At 54.5% G+C, this 17855-nt stretch overlaps 4 protein-coding genes across 4 annotated transcripts; all 4 read right to left on the bottom strand.

Annotated features, from left to right (window-relative positions):
- Window positions 1–5918: 5918 nt before the first annotated feature.
- Window positions 5919–9381, bottom strand: IUM83_06116 (oxoglutarate dehydrogenase (succinyl-transferring), E1 component; the record flags this gene model as incomplete). Its single annotated transcript, XM_067930297.1, has 4 exons — window positions 5919–8396; window positions 8486–8597; window positions 8728–9048; window positions 9155–9381. 4 exons carry the CDS (start codon window positions 9379–9381, stop codon window positions 5919–5921), a joined length of 3138 nt encoding a protein of 1045 aa, XP_067782584.1.
- An 869-nt stretch (window positions 9382–10250) lies between these two features.
- On the bottom strand, window positions 10251–11288 carry IUM83_06115 (putative glycosyl hydrolase family 5 protein; the record flags this gene model as incomplete). The annotated part of the gene is made up of 1 exon (XM_067930296.1): window positions 10251–11288. One exon carries the CDS (start codon window positions 11286–11288, stop codon window positions 10251–10253), a length of 1038 nt encoding a protein of 345 aa, XP_067782822.1.
- Window positions 11289–12131: 843 nt separating this feature from the next.
- Window positions 12132–12707, bottom strand: IUM83_06114 (putative 2-oxoglutarate dehydrogenase E1 component; the record flags this gene model as incomplete). The annotated part of the gene is made up of 2 exons (XM_067930295.1): window positions 12132–12176; window positions 12267–12707. 2 exons carry the CDS (start codon window positions 12705–12707, stop codon window positions 12132–12134), a joined length of 486 nt encoding a protein of 161 aa, XP_067782605.1.
- A 2509-nt stretch (window positions 12708–15216) lies between these two features.
- On the bottom strand, window positions 15217–17754 carry IUM83_06113 (Betaine aldehyde dehydrogenase; the record flags this gene model as incomplete). Its single annotated transcript, XM_067930294.1, has 1 exon — window positions 15217–17754. One exon carries the CDS (start codon window positions 17752–17754, stop codon window positions 15217–15219), a length of 2538 nt encoding a protein of 845 aa, XP_067782864.1.
- Between the last annotated feature and the right edge of the window lie 101 nt (window positions 17755–17855).

The following is a 17855-nucleotide window of genomic DNA, read 5'->3' as shown; positions in this document are numbered from 1 at the left end:
CGGTCTGGACGTGACGAGTTTCATGGACACGGTATCCAAGTACAACGGTATCGACTCGATGAGTATGCGCACGCAGTGCACCACGGACAGCGACTGCTCTTCTCTCAAGGACGGAAGCGGATGCGCCATTCGTGATGGCAAGACTTCGGGTTACTGCATCCCGACCTGGTACGGTATCTGCCACGCCTGGACGCCCGCCTCCATCCTGGAGGCTGAGCCGAACTGCCCCGTTACCCACAATGGCGTGACGTTCAAGCCCATGGACCTGAAGGCGCTTATCTCCCTCGTCTACGATGGCGCTAGTGTGCCAACGATTTTCACGGGCACCCGCTTCAACGGTGGCGCTGACACCCCTGACAAGTACGGTCGCCACTCGAGTGCCGCCTACCGTGACCTGAACCCTGCCTTCTTCCACATTGCCTCGGCTAACCTGCTCGGTAAGCTCAACGCCACTTTCGTCGCCGACGTTACCGCAGGCTCTGAGGTGTGGAACCAGCCCGTGCGTGGCTTCAAGGTGTACGAGCAGACGGAGATGACCCCGAAGAAGGCCGCCCAGACCTTCTACGGTCTCCAGAAGTACCCGTGGAACGCCGCTGCCAAGAGCATCGTGTACGTCAAGTCTCGCCTTTCGTGGATCTTCGAGACCTACACGGACGGCGGCCTTGTGGCTTCGGGCGCGGTGAACAAGTTCACGACTGGAGCTTACTACACGTATCTCCTCGAGATGGACAAGCAGGGAAACATCATCGGTGGTGAGTGGGTCTACGACTCGGACGCAGACCACCCGGACTTTCTGTGGCTGCCCAAGGCTAAGCCAGCCGCCGACACGGTGACCCGCGTCGGTCTGAGCTACGCTGACGTGAGCATGCTGCTGGCGAAGTCGGTAGCCTGCTCGGATTCGCCTACGGGTTCAGGATCGACCTCTTCTGGCTCTGCTGGCTCGGAGACGACCTCTGCGCCGACCTCTGCGCCGACGGCTTCGTCGACGACGGGCTCGCAGGGCACCTTCCCTGAGGTGGGCAGCCAGTAAGTGTAGTCCTTGACGACTTCTGTAGTGCCTCAAGTTCTCAAAAACCAGTAGCGTCCATGATCGATGAATGACACAATAGTTGCTATTCGCTGTCGAGATTTGGCTGTTTAGCCGCGGGTATAGTGACGCCGTTGCCATCCATGCCTGTAAGCCCCCGCGAATACCCGAATTCTCCGTTAGATGTGCCTTCACAGGATCACCGTTCTGGCCTCCCTCCGGAGTCGTATTTGATGGATGTTGCATCGCCAAGTGCTTGTGGCAGGCCAACTGACGTGTCAAAGTCTTCAGTTTGGTGACAGCCTTGTGTTGTCGTGAAGTTGGCGTTGTGATACAATTATCTGACGTTGGAACCTCCACCGAGATCGACCGGCAGGCATGGTCGAAACAGCGGCAGTGGTTGCGTGTGTCGGGATTTTTAGATCGTAGGACGAGGAATCCACTTGCGATGCATCACCGCACAGGTAGCAGGCTGGAGTTATAGGGCCTGGGGGTGACATCAACGCGGACTTGGGTTCTCAAAACTCACTTCATGAGTTTTGCAGATATATGCCGTGGGCGGATGGCTCTTGAGTGATGCTTGCTTGGCGTAGACGGAATTGGGGAGTGAGGAGTTTTACACGAGTGGACTCCACGTTGAACGGGGATTGCACAAGAAAAGTCAACTGCAATATCTTCCGTCTTTATCCCCATATGTTGCGGACAATACCAAGAATTTCCCTTACTGCCCAATCGTCGTTGCTTCAATATTATCTAAAAAGATAAACTTACTTTTCTATATTTGTGTACTGCTACGGATAGCGAAAGATAAAGAGGCTTCCGCTAGTACGGATATAGAACGTCGTTAGCTAGAACTAAGTGACATCAATGTACCTCACTAGAAACAATGGTATGGATAGGGGCAAACCCATTAGAACGAAAGTTATTGTGACATCTCTTTGAACAAGAAGTCTATAGATAAAGTCAGGATTGATTACATAATTCACAGTGATACTTAAAAGTCCAGCGGTTCCACTGGAATGCGTGCAACGTTTTGGAGGTCTTGTTCCAAAATTTGACTTAACCTTGATCTAAAGTTATCTATTACAGAGGTGTACTCCACAAACAATCGAAAACTATTACAGCAGGAGCACAATTTCCAAACTCAATTTTTTTAAACCTGGAGCCGAGGCGATCGATTCGGTTTCTCCGTGCGCAACGACTGTACCGCGCTGGCTCCGACATCGGAAGCGGGTGGTTTCAGTGCGGTTGGTTCCCAGCTCAACGCATCGAGTAAACTACAGAGTAAGCATTCTACAATCATGAGAAGTGGTGCGACTCACAATCAAGTGGTTCACGATCACTGCCGCCTCCCGTAAACATAGATAATCACAGCATGACGAACAGTACCAGTATGCTCTTGTAAGGGTAAAATAGACTTTGTATGCCATAAGACCAACAATATTAGAAGTATTGTAAAACCAACATGAAAGTGTGAGCAATGCCTAGCGCCCGCCGGTTCGAGTGCATGTATAATGCTTTGCCCTGCGCAGGCAATGTCGCAGCAATCAGTTTGATACCACCTAATTCACGCGTTCATGGCGAAGAATTCGCATCGTAGCGTCGTATATGCCATGCACTTCGAATCGCTGATAAGGTTAGACTCAATGAAAGCTGCAAGGACAGCCCACAGGGTGCCTTGGTGGGCAGCCAGCTATCGTTTATTATGCAAGTATAGTTGCCACGACATTTCGTCGTACGGACGTTGGTCACGAATCGGGTGTGTAGAAGGTGTAGAAGGCCAAGGCCGAGCCGCTAACACTGAGCAGGCGTCGCTCGTCTTAACTGTACACGTAGCTCGAATGCTGGTGCTTAAAACAAGGGTGTTCGCTTAGGCTGGGAGAACATTTTTTCTACTTGCTTTTTTTCCTTGGAGGATAAAATCTGTGTGGTTAGCCTCAGACAATCTATGTACCTGACGTATCCGTAAAAATGATCAGAAATAGCCCTCTGTGGTGACAACGTGAACTCTCGTGATGTCGTGTAGCTGTCATGTACCTGCCGTGTTATTGAAACTAGAGGCGATGCTTTGATCTGGAAGGACAGTGCAGACTTCCATTGTGCAGGTTGTGGAACAAGCTAGAGAGCTAGAGCTATACTAATTGAAATTTGCTCGTGGGTTGCGTCTCAAACTCGGATGCAGCACCTCAATGTTACTATAAAAATACCACTAGCAGCGGGGGGGAGAACAGGATCATGCCATTGTCGGAGCGCATCGTGGTTTATGGATTCTTAATGCGAATTCTGTGCTAGATAAAAACATGTGCTGCCAATTCACTATTATCAGGCATCTCCTGCAGACGACTGTTGTGGCCGCTTGCGAAGAACATGTTGCTGTGAATGTTCTCGTTTCGCGCTAATTGCTACCTCCTAACATTACCAACCTCCCTGTTCTGGGAACCTCTTCTTTCGCATCCCCTCCCATATCTGCTGATTAAAATCGTACAATTTCAATGAAATACCGTCTCTTCCAATTCCATCAATAATCCCTTTCTAATAAGATCAGTGTATCCATGCGCATAACGGGGAGGAGCACTGTATCTGGGAACACATTTTGTGACGAATTAAAAAGTTTGTGGGCTGGTAAACCAGCAAGCTGGTCTCCCAGGATACGGCGGTATGTTTGTAGAGAAGAAGAAAAAGCACGGTACAGCAAGTTTTGCGCCTGTGCCACAGACGCTGTGGTGTACGGTGTCACTGCAGATCACTGGGTGTGTCAATGTCTCGTGCTTACTCAGTGACAGATCACGAGCTTACCACGCTATCAGTCCTGCATCCAAGTAATCCAGCGTGATACGGGGATGCGACTTGATGTTGCCCTAGCTGCTTGCCATCCAGCCAGGACGTATGCTCTTCCAGCGGAGCATGACAGTCTGCCACATTGCTCATTCTTCAATTTCTGGTAAATTGACCACATCAGTATCCAACCAATCCGCAACCATGGTCTGCAAGCCAAGTTTCTACCTCGTGTCCGCAGCAGTCGCCCTTATGGCACGGCAGATGCACCAAGCCGCCGCTACGTCGCTGGAGTTCGACCCTTTCACCACGTGCAACTCGTTCGACATCGGTGACGAGAACTTCCCCGGCCGCGGCGGTGAGATCGATGAAGACGCCAACTGTAATGTCACTGTACCACAGGATCCGAACTTGCCCAAGTTGCCCTCCATTTCGACGGTGCCTGTGGCGGACAAGAGCCTGCTGTCCAGAACTGCTGTATCTCCGTCTAAGCCGGTGTACACAAGGGTGGGGAGGCAGGTCATGTCCGAGAAGGCCCCGTGCAAGAAGGCCGATGAGGACGCCTGCGTTGCGACGGAACAAGCGGCAATTTCTTCTTCCTCGACCACGAGCATTACCGCTCGCAGACTCGAGTGGGCTTTCGGCGACGGCATTGCCACGCTCGAGCCTATTTCGGCACCACAATGGAGCGCAAGCTGAGGAACCTGCCGACCACTGCGGTGTACAACCGGTCTCCGTGGGCGGGCTCGAGCTGGCCAGTTCATCTTGACGGCATCAATTTCGAGTGGAGCGAGGGCCAGCCAAGCGCTGCCGAGAAGTACGCAAAGGCGTTCGGTCTGGACGTGACCACGTTCATGGACAGTGTGTCGGCCCAGAATGGCATCAACTCCCAGCCTCGCCTGCCGAAGTGTACCTCGAACGAGGAGTGCCACGACCCTAACACGAACGTCGTTTGCGCTAAGCGTGGCAATGAGACGTCGGGCTACTGCATCCCGACGTGGCACGGCATTTCCCATGCGTGGGCCCCGGCTGTCATCCTGGAGCAGGAGCCAAAGTGTGCCGTCAGGTTCAACAGCGGACGTTCCAGCCCAAGGACATCAAGGGACTGCTCACGGACGTCTACTACGGCGCCAAAGTCTCCACCGTTTTCGCTGGCTCCCGATACAACGGCTACAACGATTCCGTCGACGCGCACGGCAGCCACACGGACTACTCGTACCGCGACCTGAACCCTGGCTTCTTCCACATCGCTGCTGCCAACCTCCTCGGTCTGTTGAACACCACTTTCATCATCGACAGGGACGCTGGCTACGAGGTCTGGAACCAGCCCATGGTTGGCTTCAAGGTGTACGAGCAGACGGCTATGAGCCCGCAAAAGGCTGCAAACGCCTTCTACGGCCTCGAGACGTACCCGTGGAACGAAAAAGCCACGAGCATCGTGTACGTCAAGTCGCGTCTGTCGTGGATCAACGAGACGGAGGCCGACGGTGGACTGATCGCTTCGGGTCTGAACGAGAAGTTCACGGTAGGAGCCTACTACGACTACCTGCTTGAGCTGAACGATGTCGAGGAGATCGTTGGCGGCGAATGGCTGTACGAATCGAACGCCAACCACCCGGACTTCCTGTGGTTCCTGCAGGGCAAGCCAGCTGCCGACACTTGTCACCAAGATTGGTCTGAGCTACGCGCATGTGGCAATGCTGCTGGATAAATCCGTGGCGTGCTGATTCGCCTTCGACGATGCCCGCTTCGAAAGGATAAAGAACTCCCGTGCGGAAGATAGCAAGTAAATTTGTTACTACGTAGTAATGTAGTACGTTTTACCAACGTTAAAAGGTTCTCAGCGGGATCATGCATTGTCGTTTTGCTTTGTCTTCTAACACTCGCTGACAACAAAGTTCAGACTTTCGATTTTGTAGACTTTAGACGTTGCTCTCGACGAGCATCGGTAGAACAGGTGTGGTTTATCTCTTTGCTTTACTTTTTTTGTTTATGTCAGGCAAGTACATGGTCACAAACGTCAAGCCCTTCTACCGGCACGCAAGTTTGCTCCAGCTGCTTGCCTTGCGAGCTCGCTCTGCCGAGTCGAGCTATTTCCCTTGGCACCAATCGGCACTTACAACTTGAGCGCCTTCTTGATGATGCGGTCCTGCTCGATCTGGTGCACGGCGTGGTAGCCCGTGGCCGGCGCGGCGGCGGGGGCGCGGCCGACAAACGACGGTCGGCGCGAGTCGCTGTTGAGCTGCGTGAGCGCCGTCTCGATACGCGGCGACACGTACGTCCAGAAGCCCATGTTGAGCGGCTCCTCCTGCACCCACTTGATGTCGGCGTTCGGGTAGCGAGCGGCCTGCTCCGCCACCTTGTCGAACGGGAACGGCGCGATCTGCTCCACGCGCACGATGGCCACGTCCTTGATGTCCTTCTCGTCGCGCTCCTGGGCAAGCTCGTAGTAGATCTTGCCCGAGCAGAAGATGACGCGCTTGACCTTGTCGTCCTCCACCAGCTTCTCCGGCGCCACCTCCGGGATCAGGCGCTGGAACTGCGTGCCCTCCGCCATGTCCTCGAGCTTCGACGAGGCCTGGCGCAGACGCAGCAGGTGTTTGGGCTGCACCGAGATCAGCGGCTTGCGGAAGTCGCGGTGGATCTGACGACGCAGCACGTGGAAGTACTGCGCGGGAGTGGAGCAGTACACCACCTGCCAGTTCGTGTGCTGGATCTGCATTCGGTTCTCCTCGTCCATGAGCGGCACCACGTTCGGGTCGTCGTCCGTGTTCTGCAGGTAGCGCTCGACACGGCACGACGAGTGCTCAGCGCCCTGGCCTTCGTAGCCGTGCGGCAGCAGCATCACGAGGCCAGACTGGCGCATCCACTTGTCTTCCCCAGCGCTCAGGAACTGATCGATCATGATCTGCGCACCGTTAGCAAAGTCACCGAACTGGGCCTCCCACATCACCAGAGCGTTGGGGTTCTCGAGCGAGTAGCCGAGTTCAAAGCCCAGCACGCCGAACTCAGATAGCGAACTGTTCGACGCCACAAACTCTGCCTGCGTGTCCGAAATGGTATCACCGCCAGGGGTCTTGTACTCGAGCGGGGCCGAAGGGATGGTCTTGGTTGCCAGGTGATTCAACGGCACATACTCGTTGTTAGTCTCCTGGTCGTGCAGCACAGAGTGACGATGGCTGAATGTGCCACGCTCAACATCCTGACCACTGATGCGCACGTGGTTGCCCTCAAGGAGCAGAGTGCCCCAGGCCATAGCTTCGGCGGTACCCCAGTCGATGCCCTCGCCCGACTCGATCGTGTTCTTCTTGGCCGTCATGATGCGGTCCAGCTGGCGGTTGACCTTGAAGCCCGGGTTGACGGTACTGATCTTCTCACCAACGTGCTTAAGTACGTTCATGTGCACACCCGTGGGGCGGATACGGGACTGCTGGTTGGGGCTCTTGAACGAGTCCCAGCGGTTGGCAAGCCAGTCGCTCTTCTTGGTGTCTTCCCACTTCTCCGTCTCCTCGAACGTAGTCTGGAAGAAGTTCCAGACCTTGGACACGATGGCATCGCACTCCTCCTTGGTGACGGCGCCAGAGGCCACCTGTTGGTCGATATACGTGTCGAGCACCGACTTCATCTGGCCAATCTTCTTGTACATGAGCGGCTGCGTGAAGAACGGGTTGTCCACTTCATTGTGGCCGAAGCGACGGTAGCACGTCAGGTTGATGATCACATCCGAGCGCCACTTCTGGCGCCACTCCGCGGCGAACTCGAACACCTTGACCACCGACAGTGGGTCGTCGCCGTTCACGTGCAGGATGGGCACGTCCATGGCCTTGCCCAGGTCGGTGCAGTACTGCGACGAGCGCGAATTCTTGGGGTCCGTCGTGAAACCAATCTGGTTGTTCACCACAACGTGGACGGTGCCGCCCGTGTCGTAATTGTCGAGGCCGGACAAGTGCATGGTCTCGTAGACCACGCCCTGACCGCTGAAGGCGGCGTCACCGTGCAGAAGCAACGGCATCACCTTCTTCTCGGCTTCGTCGTCGTTGCCCAGGTAGAACTGCTTGGCGCGGACCTTGCCCACCACGACGGGGTCCACGGCCTCCAGGTGCGACGGGTTGGCCACCAGCGACAGGTGAACCAGGCGGCCGTCCGGGTACGCGCGGTCGTAGGACGTGCCCAGGTGGTACTTGACGTCGCCCGAGTTGGACCAGTCCTCGACGTCCGGCTCGTTGTAGGACTCCACGTCAATGTGCGTGCCCTGGAACTCCTTGAAGATTTGCTGGATCGGCTTGCGGATGACGTTGGACAGCACGTTGAGGCGACCGCGGTGCGGCATGCCGATGACCAGGTGCTCCATGCCGAGCTGCGTGCCGCGGTCGATCATGAACTTGAGGCCGGGGATGAGACTCTCGGCGCCGTCCAGGCCGAAGCGCTTGGTGGTGTTGTACTTGTTGCCCAGGAAGCGCTCGAACACGACGGAGAAGGCCAGGCGCTCCAGCACGTGCAGCTTCTTCTCCTTCGACTCCTCGTTCTGCACCAGGTGCTCCATCTTGGCGCGGATCCAGTTGCACTGGTCGCGGTCCAGCATGTGCATGTATTGCTGCGAGTGAAAAGTCAGGTTAGAGACAACTTTAAACACACCTTAACCGCGACTTTTACAAATGAAAACAACAAAATTTGGATACGCACCACGCCGATGGAGCTGCAGTACGTCTCCTTGAGGCGCTGGAGGATCTGGCCCAGTGTCATGCTGTTGTTGCCGTCCGCCAGCTCCTCCAGGAAGCCCGACACGCCCGACGAGCTGTTTAGAGACAAAAAAAAACACACACACACACCTCGTTAACACCACTGACTTGGCAACATGTATACTCCACAAGTGAAGTATACGTGTATACATCTCTAAAAGGCAGCAAACACAAAGGCGCGCGTACAAGTTCTTGGGGATGGCGATGACGCGGTCCAGGTCCTTCTCCGTGAAACCGTACATCTGGATGTCCAGCTCCGGCAGCACGGGCCGCTCCTGCAGGCCCAGCGGGTCCAGGTTGGCGGCCTCGTGGCCGCGCACCTGGTAGGCGCGGATGAGGTAGCTGAGCCCCAGCGCGTCGTTCTGCGCCGTGGAGGAGGCGGCGGCGCCGCCCACGGAGCGCACGGGCGTGACGCCCTGCTGGATGGTGGGCGGCGGGATGAAGGCCTCGCCGGGCACGCTGCCGCTCTCGATCTGGCGGAAGTATACGTCCCACGACTTGTGCACGCTGCAACACAGGCGTATACCGGTTAGCACTGGCTTAAAATTGGCTTGTTTAGCACTAGCTTAAAGTTGGGTTAGCACTGGCTTAAAGTTGCGTCTGTCTGTCGCACCTCAAGGGGTCTGACTTCCAGCTCGAGTACATCTCCTCCACGTAGGCGTTGTTGGTGCCCGTGATGAAGGTCTCGCTCGGGTGCGGCGTGGACGAGAAGGCGCGCGCCCAGCGGGCCGCCGCGTTGCTGCGCGGCGCGGCGCTGCTGGGGGCCACGCGCGAGTGGGCGCTGGCGCGCACGCTGCGGCGCACGGCCTTGGAGGCCGCGGCCAGCCACTGTTGCGTCATGGTTAGCACTAGCTTAAACTTCTCTCCTAGGGCGCTTGGAGCTGCAGATGGGAAACTGAGGCTGAGGTCAGTCGAGGTGTAAGTGGCCTGCCAAACAGCCTGAGCATTCCCGGAGGTGGGTTGGGGAGGATGTCATGGTGAGTTACACGGGGAATGACTATACTCGCCCCTCCCTGATTAGACCGCGATTGAACGAGAGCCACACGTAGAGAGCAGAGTGGGGGCCGGTTTTCTGCGTGGGCAACTTGAACTTGCGCCTTCTGCAATCGCTCCACAATAGACGGAGCTGCTGCTGCGGCGACGGCGAGCGTTCCAAGCGCAATGCGCTCAAGTGGCGTTGGAAGTTTAGGGGGTTTAACGCAAAAGGAGGCAACAAGGAGAAAAGATCTCGTTTGGATTTAGGTTTTCGGATCGCCGGGATCGCCGCAAAATGCCAGCTTTTATGCAATTCGCACGTGGTTTAACAAGCGCTGATGTCTTGCTTTCAGTATGGCGGGGGATGGGTGGCGAGGAGGGTCCCCACAACGGCCAAACTGTCCCCAGGCGCAAACGCAATGTCCCCAAGGCTGTGACACGGCCATGTCACAATCAGGTGAAGCGGATTCCGGTTGTCTGTCTTGTTGAGACGGAGGCACCATTCGGAATCGGAAGAGTTGAGAAAAGAACTCGTCCGCCGTGGCTCTTAGGATTTCCATACATAACGTATTTCTCTTATCCTGAAGTTTTTGGTGCTTCGAATGCAATCGGACCGGCTTTTCTGAAGTTTCGTACGGTGCACTTCAACATGGAGATGCGCTGTCAACGGGTCAAAACGTTGCGTTTGCAGTCCTGGTCGCAGTTGGCACAGTGAGGATCTCAGCCTCCCAGCCTCACGCGTCGCTGCGCAGAAGCCCATTCAGCCGGTCGTCGGCGAGCAGGTTCTGCAGCGCCCAGTCCTCCGTCCCGCTGCCCGACGCCTTCCACGTCCACAGCGTCCAGCCGCCCTCCGCCTCGTCGTGCACCTTGAGCTGCTCCGCTGCGAACGAGTAGAACGCGGCCGGGTTGTTCTTGCGCATGTTGGAGGCTGTGGCCATGCTCCATTCGCCGATGAACAGGCGGTTGTGGCCCGCGCGCGCGTTCCACTGGTCCACGCGCGCCTTGTACTCCTGCTTGACGGCCACGTTCACCAGCTCGTCGTCGGGCGTGTGCTCGTAGCCCCAGATGAAGTACGGGTGCCACTCGACCCAGACGTTCGTGAATGCCGGCGCCTCCATGAAGCCCACCATCTCGTTGGGGCTCTGCTTCTGCAGCATCGGCGCCACGCTCAGCACGCAGTCGCTCCCGGTTGAACGCACCGCTCGGTACGCGTCCTGGTAGAACTGGTACAGCACCGTCTGGTCCGTGCTGCCGCTGGGTTCGTTGAGCAGGCCGATGCCGAGAAACGCCTCGTCGTGCAGATACCGGTCGGCCAGGAAGCGCGCGACCTCGATAGTGTTGGCCACGTTCTCCGGGTATTGGCTCCAGAACGAGTGACCGGGGCTTGCAGGCGACGAGTGATCAGCGCCGTTCTGCGAGCCCTTGGCGGCGTGAATGCTGATAAGCACCGCGACGTTGTGCGTCTTGGCCCAGCATCTGATGAGCTGGTCCAGGAACACGATCGTTCCGCGCGTGTACGCCAGCCACTCATGCTGGTTGGACGGGTCGTGGTTGTCGTAGCCCAGGATCCAGAAGCCCAGCGGCACACGAACCGTGTTCAGCCCCGCTGCGGCGATCTGCTCGATGTCGTCTTCAGAGATAAAAGTCATGTGGTGGTCGCCCAGCTTGGAGCGGACGTCGTCCGGACTGGCCGCTTTCGTGATGGTGGTGTACTCGCCCGAGTTGGCGACGCGATCGTCGACACCTCCCCAAAACGCCGCCTCAGCTGTCATCCAGTGCTCCGCCACTAGCCATCCGCCGAGGTTCACGCCTCGGCATTTCACCGAGCCACTGCGGATTCTCGTTTGGACGTGGGCGGAAGCTGCTGCTGATTGGATTCGAGTGTCGTTGCTTGTTGATCCAGCGTCGGCCGCCGCAAAAGCCACTGACAGAGACAGTAGTGCAAGCACCGTCGCACAAATATGACAAGCGAGGAGCATGTTGGTTTTCTTCGTGCAGTGGCTGCTTTCCCGTGGACGTCACAACGAAATGTGGCAACGAAATATAGGTAGCTCTGCGAGCGCCACGGTTTCGTGGATAGCACCACGTACAATGCCAGTTTTTTTATAATCAGACACTGCAATTCGATGCCAGCCTCGTCAGGTGGGCTTGGGCTCCGCCGTTATCAGACTGCCACTCTCGACACGCGTGTGCGTTGCACGACATTTCGATGCGATGCTATCGACGGTCGGATCAAAGTAACGATGAGTCGTCGAGTTTATGATGTTGTCCGAGTTGCAGTACAACACTGGGCTTCTCGAAACCATTCCCATAACTTCCTTCAATCTTTGGTGCCGCAAATGCTGTCATACCAGTCTTGTGACGCTATGCCTTTAAGACCATGTTTTTCGCCTTCGCGAAATCGAGCAGAGCATAGACCACGAAGCCGACAACACTTCCTACCGCCAGCTATTTGCAACGTACTTCGTCGCAACCTTGTAAACTTTCGATAAGCAGCTACGTGTGATAGCATTTGGCTCCATTCACTACCCTAATTGAGGTAGAAACGACAGCGGGGGCAAAAATATCGACCCGATTTCGTTTTTCAGGGGTGTAAAAAGTTAGCTTGATGCCGTCTACGGGGTCGAAAACTGCTCCGAGTCAATTTTTGTACGAAGGCGCTGAAACTCACAACACAATAGAATCAGTGTTGTTTGTTATCACTTATTTTAGCTTCAAAACGGGGGATCGGAGTTACGGCCACTGCTTACCTTTCGTGCAAGTTTCACGTCAGTGAACTTTGCATCCGAGGCCATTACAGGACCGAATCGACGTGCTTTTAGTCGTTTTACACCGATGATCAGGGTGGTGTTGACTGGGATAAGAAGTATCCCGACACCTAAGAGCATGAGTCCGATCATCGTGATCGACGGAGCCATGTGCACACATATTGCATCGTAAATGTTGAAGAAACCGTCGGCGATGAAGGTGCAGTACATGACCTTTTCGAAGTCGTTCACGTACTTGATGAGACTGTTTTCAAGATTGTCTTTGATCTTCTCAATTCTGCCCAAGAGGTTGGTGATGTTGGTCTTGAACTCGTGAGTAAAGTCGACGATGTCTGTCACGTTCTGTTGAAGCTCATCAACGAAGACAACGATGCTGTTGTTGATGTTGGCTAAGTTGACAAGGACACTGAACTGTTCGCCCATGAATGTTGAGAACTGACAAGGGTTCGAATGGCTGGTGCACACAAATGGCTGGCCGTAGTCGGGAGGGGGAATTCCAGAGCAATTGTTGTTATGGGGTTCGTACCGCTGGGTGACATACTCCACTGGAGTCTGTGTTGACGACTCACCGTTATCTTGCCAAGGATGGAGCACGTTCTCCATGGTGTACTTATCTCTCAATTTACAATACTGCGAGTCTTGCGATGCGTACGAATTAACGAATGCTACAACCTCTTCAAAGTAGGCGTCGCTGAATGCAAACGTGTCCTCTTTTGTGGTCTCCATTTCGGAAGAAAAATTGTCCAGAGCTGAGAAGTCGAGCATCGAGTTCACATCTATTGTAGGAAAGCTGATACCTCCCCGAGCGAACGCCAGCTGAGAGGACAAATTAAACACATCCAGCAGGGATTCATTCTGGAAGCACGCATCGACAGCTCGAGCCGATTCACCTAGCGGCACCGTCCAATTGGACGAGAAAATCATAGTAATCTCGCAGGTATCCCCCAAAACGATCCCAAGCGCAAGCACCACAGAGCTGATAACAAATATGATGATAAGGGTGACGAATCCAGAAATGTATGCCACGTGCATGAGGTTAACCAGTGATTTGAGTGGCGTGAGACCGAAGAGGATCCCCAACGCACCCAAAACGATCACACCGCCTGCCAAATAGAAAAGCCTCATGATCTCAATCCCGACGTCTCCTCGATAAGTCTGGAAAGTTCCATCGTAGTTGTCCACCTTTTCACGTGTGACGTCAAGCGTAGTTATAAGTTCGTCCGCGACTTGGACTTTAGAATCAACGGCGTCTCGAACCGCGTCTGCTACATTAACCAGCTTATCATTCAATTGGGATCGAACAGTGATAAGCTGCTGAACACCAGGGTCTGCTTTTGCCTCGATTTGATCCGAAGCTGTCTCGATCTCCATACTAACCATCGTGCAAGCATCGCAAGGAAGGCAGACGTTGCCATTCGTTCCTATGTATTTTTCCTTGGACTGATCTGAATTAACGGAACAGCCATCAGGTAGCGTGCGATTTGAGGCGAAGTTACCAAACGCACGGAGTTTTCCGATGAGACCGTAGACTCCATTTTCGATGAAATCGGAGCCGTTGAGCTCCATTATCACAAGCTCGACTGAGCTGTTCACCTTGTCGCGGATGTTTTCGAGTGGTGTGCGAACGTTGACGACCCAGTGGCTACCATTGTCTAAAAGGCCTGAGCTAGCGTGGAATATCTCGTCCACAGACCCAAGAATTGAGTCTCGATAGAGCAACGCCGCTGTAGATATCACGAAGATGGCCAAGGAGAAAAACAGGAATATCAGTAGCGGTAAACATTTCTGCGCGCGTGTGTATCCCTGCTTCCGTGGATAGCGTCCCCCGCATCGATTGCAGCAGTAGCGGCATATCAAGAAGAAATTCATCGTAAGCAGGCTTACCACGCCGAGTACGACGCCAGGGACCACGAAACCAACGACTCCGATAATCCATTCCTTCAATTTGGCGTTGGCTGTGCCTTTATTCATTGCACTGTCTGGATCAGCGTACACCCTTGCTCGGATCGTGTCTCCATCTTCGATTGGAGCCCAGTAGCAATTCGGCTGCACCTCGCACAGTCCCTCGCCATAGGCATCCACAACAGCTTTCTCTGTTTGGCTTGTCACCTCAAGTCTGACACAGTCACCATTGTTGTCTTTATAGGCGTTATCAGCACTGCTGCTCACGAAGCGCACCACGTTCTTGACCAAATTGTGCTCGCACATAACGATCTTGACTGCAACGATGAGGTTATGATAAAACTCGTCGGTCCCTCCTCGGACGTGTCGAATGGCGTTGCTGAAAAATGCTCCCACGCCACTTGCTCTTGCCGAAGCCCTCTCTTTCTCAATCAAGATCGCGTCGAGTCTTCGATAAGTACTTATAGCTCCGGCGGAAGAGGCCGCTAACGCGTTTGTTGTAGCAAAGGTGAGTAACAAGAGTAGCGACGCAAGAAGCCACATCTTTATTCCACGGGGTTTCTTCCAAGAACATACAACCATATTTTTGCGCAATAATCTAATAGTCCAAAGCGCTGGCGAGGGCTAACTGCGCGTACGAAAATGAACGAGCTGCTGGACACAAGTAGGATGATAAGGAGCGACTTATTTTGGTTTGCCAAGCGTGCAATCGTTCATGCTGGCATATTTATCACTATTTTCACTGCAAATTCGCGCTGGTTTAAAACACAGGAAAGTTATAGCTACAATAGCTCCGTATTGATACACATGGTACCGTTGGTGGCCGATGATATCTTGCTTTATGTGGCTTCGACAGCAGTTGAGTACCTTGTTTTCACACATATCTATCATCTGAGAAATTTGGCATCATGTACACGTGCACCCGCACATATGCATCCGCACAGCGCATCACTACAGAAAAGAAAATAGGTTGTGTTCATAAAGTTACCCCATCGCAGCAATTGCTATTCTACCCTCTGTCTGGTACTGTTTACTTGAACTTCATCTCGGTGTCCATGATGTGGCCATTGCCGTGTGCCTTGAGCCGCTTGACACCGATGATGAGGCAAACGTTTACAGGGATTAGGAAGATGCCACAGAGGAACAGCATGAGCGCGATCATGGTGATCGACGGCATCAGGTCTCCACACAGCGCGTTGTAGATGGTCCAGAAGCCGTCCGCGATGAAGGTGCAGTACATGGCGTCCTCGAATTCTATCACGTCCTTGATAAGACTGGCGTTCAGGTCGTCCTTGATATTGTTGATGTTGTCGTTCAAACCCTTGGTATCAGTCTCGAAGGTGTCAGTTGTGGTCTTGATGCCAGCAACATCGCTTTTGAGACCGGCCACATAGTCATCCATGCTCTTCTTGAACGTAGCCAAGTCGAACAACGCTTGGAATTGTTCTCCCATAAATTCCGAGAAAAGGCACGGGTTTGAATGGGATGTACACGCGAATGACTTGCCGTTATCCCCATCACCCCCCGTACAAGTTGAGTCCCAATTGGTGCTGTAGAAGGTCGTGATGAAGTCTTCCGCCGACTGAGACGTTGTGTGAGCAGGTGTGCCAGTGTTGTCGACCCAAGGCTGTAGCAAGTTCTCGGCAGTGTAGGTATTGTCCGGCTTGCAGTACGCGTTAGAAGGCTGTGACGCGTAGCCGTTGAATGCAGCAAGCAGATCTCCGAACTGTGTTTCGTCAAACCCAAACGCAGACGCGTTCATGGCATTGGCGGTGTCAGAAAGAGCGTCCAGCTCTGAGAAGTCGAACATCGCGCTCGTATTGAGATCCGGGAAGTCAATGCCACCGCGAGCGAAGTTGAGCTTGGAAGAGAGGTTGAACACGTCCAGCAGCGACTCATTCTGGAAGCAGGCGTCCACAGCCTTGGCCGAGTCTCCTAGTGGCACCGTCCAGTTAGTCGAGAAAATCATCGTGACTTCGCATGCATCCCCCAACACAACTCCAATCGCCAGAACAATGGCGCTGATGATGAACGTGAGGAACAGCGCTATGAAGCCGAGGAAGTACGCGATGTTCATGAAATTGGCCAATATCTTCAGCGGTGTGAGCCCGAAGAGGATGCCGATGAAACCGATGGCAATGACCACCAAGGCTAGAGCAAACAGCGCCATGATCGCGTATCCGAGGTCGTTTCGATAGGTCTGGAACTTGCTGTCGTATTTGTCCACGTCGTCTTGAGTCTTTTTAACCGTGGTGATAAGGTCATTGGCAGTTGACACCTGCGTATCCACAGCGCTTTCGACCGTACCAGAGATATCAACTAGCTCCGTGTTCAGCTGCGACTTCACCGTACTCAGTTGCTTAACACCCGGCCCGGCGTTGTTGCCTATTTGGGTCGAAGCCGCATGCGCCTGCGTTCCGATAGCGCTGCACGTCGTGCATTCATAGCACGGGTTGCCATTAGCATCCTCATTTGTCTTGGTCGTGTCTGGAGTGCAGCTACTAGGGAACGTGGGGTCCGTCGAGTATTTGTTGCCGATGTCGTCAAGCTGTGTGGTGATGTTACTCAAGCCGGTGTCAATAAAACCGGTTCCAGCAAGCTGCTTCGTGATCTTGTCAGCCGAGCCGGTCACCGTCTTGCCAATATCGGCAAGCGGGTCGCGAATGGTGACTATCCAGTCGCTGCCGTTCTGCAGAGTTCCCGATGTCGCGTTGAACATATCGTCCACGGCAGAAAGCATCGTGCCACGGTACAGGAAGGCTGCAGCAGACACCACAATGACTCCGATGGCGAAGAGCAAGAAGAAGAGCAACGGCAAAAACTTCTGCATGCAGGTGTAGCCTTCTTCGCGAGGGTAGCGGCCTCCACACCGGTTGCAGCAGCAGCGGCAGATCAGGAAGAAGACCATCGTGAGCAGACTCAGCACACCCAGCACGATACCCGGAATCACAAAGCCGATGACACCCGTAGCCCACTCCTTGATTTTTGAATCAGCACCAGAGCTATCCATCGTGCTGTCCGGGTCTGCGTACACCTTGGCACGAGCCGTGTCGCCATCTTCGATTGCAGCCCAGTAGCAGTTCGGCTTCACTTCGCACAGGCCCTGGTTGTAGGCTTTAACGGTATCGTCGTCCGTCAGCGAGGATACCGGCAGTCTTACGGGATCTCCGTTGTCGTCCTTGTAGGCGTTGTCGGCGTCGCAGCTCACAAAGCGGATCTCGTTCGTCGCCAGGTCCTTCTCGCACAATTTGATCTTGACTGCCGTGATGAGGTCCTGGTAGAACTTGTCGGTCCCTCCTCGGAGTTGCTTGATGGCCTTGCGGACCGAAGCGCCGACTTGATTCGCCTTTGCCGATGCATCTGCTTCGGTCGTGCTCGTAGTAAGGCGTCGATAGCTGACGACAGCCTTGGCGTCGTTGGTGCTGAGTGAATAGCCTTGCGGCTGCTGGGCGAACGCTGCTGTACTGAAGCCACGCAACTTCGAAATCATCTCGAGCGACTGCTGTGCCGCCTGCGTCGTGGCCAAAATGCTCGCAGCCAGCAGTGTTAGCGCCGCCAGCCGGCGCATCGGAGTCGTTCGTCGAGATCGCGTCCCCATCGTCGCCAAACCTCGAACTCCTGGAAAGTTGCGGCGAGGTGGCTGTCGTAAAAAAACAAAGATTGGGCTTG

This window comes from Phytophthora cinnamomi, assembly GCF_018691715.1.
Source record: "Phytophthora cinnamomi strain GKB4 chromosome Unknown Contig104, whole genome shotgun sequence".
In the NCBI taxonomy this organism is placed as follows: Eukaryota; Oomycota; class Peronosporomycetes; order Peronosporales; family Peronosporaceae; genus Phytophthora; species Phytophthora cinnamomi.
Note: the sequence above shows the minus strand (reverse complement) of the source record. Positions and strands in the feature narration are given on the sequence as shown.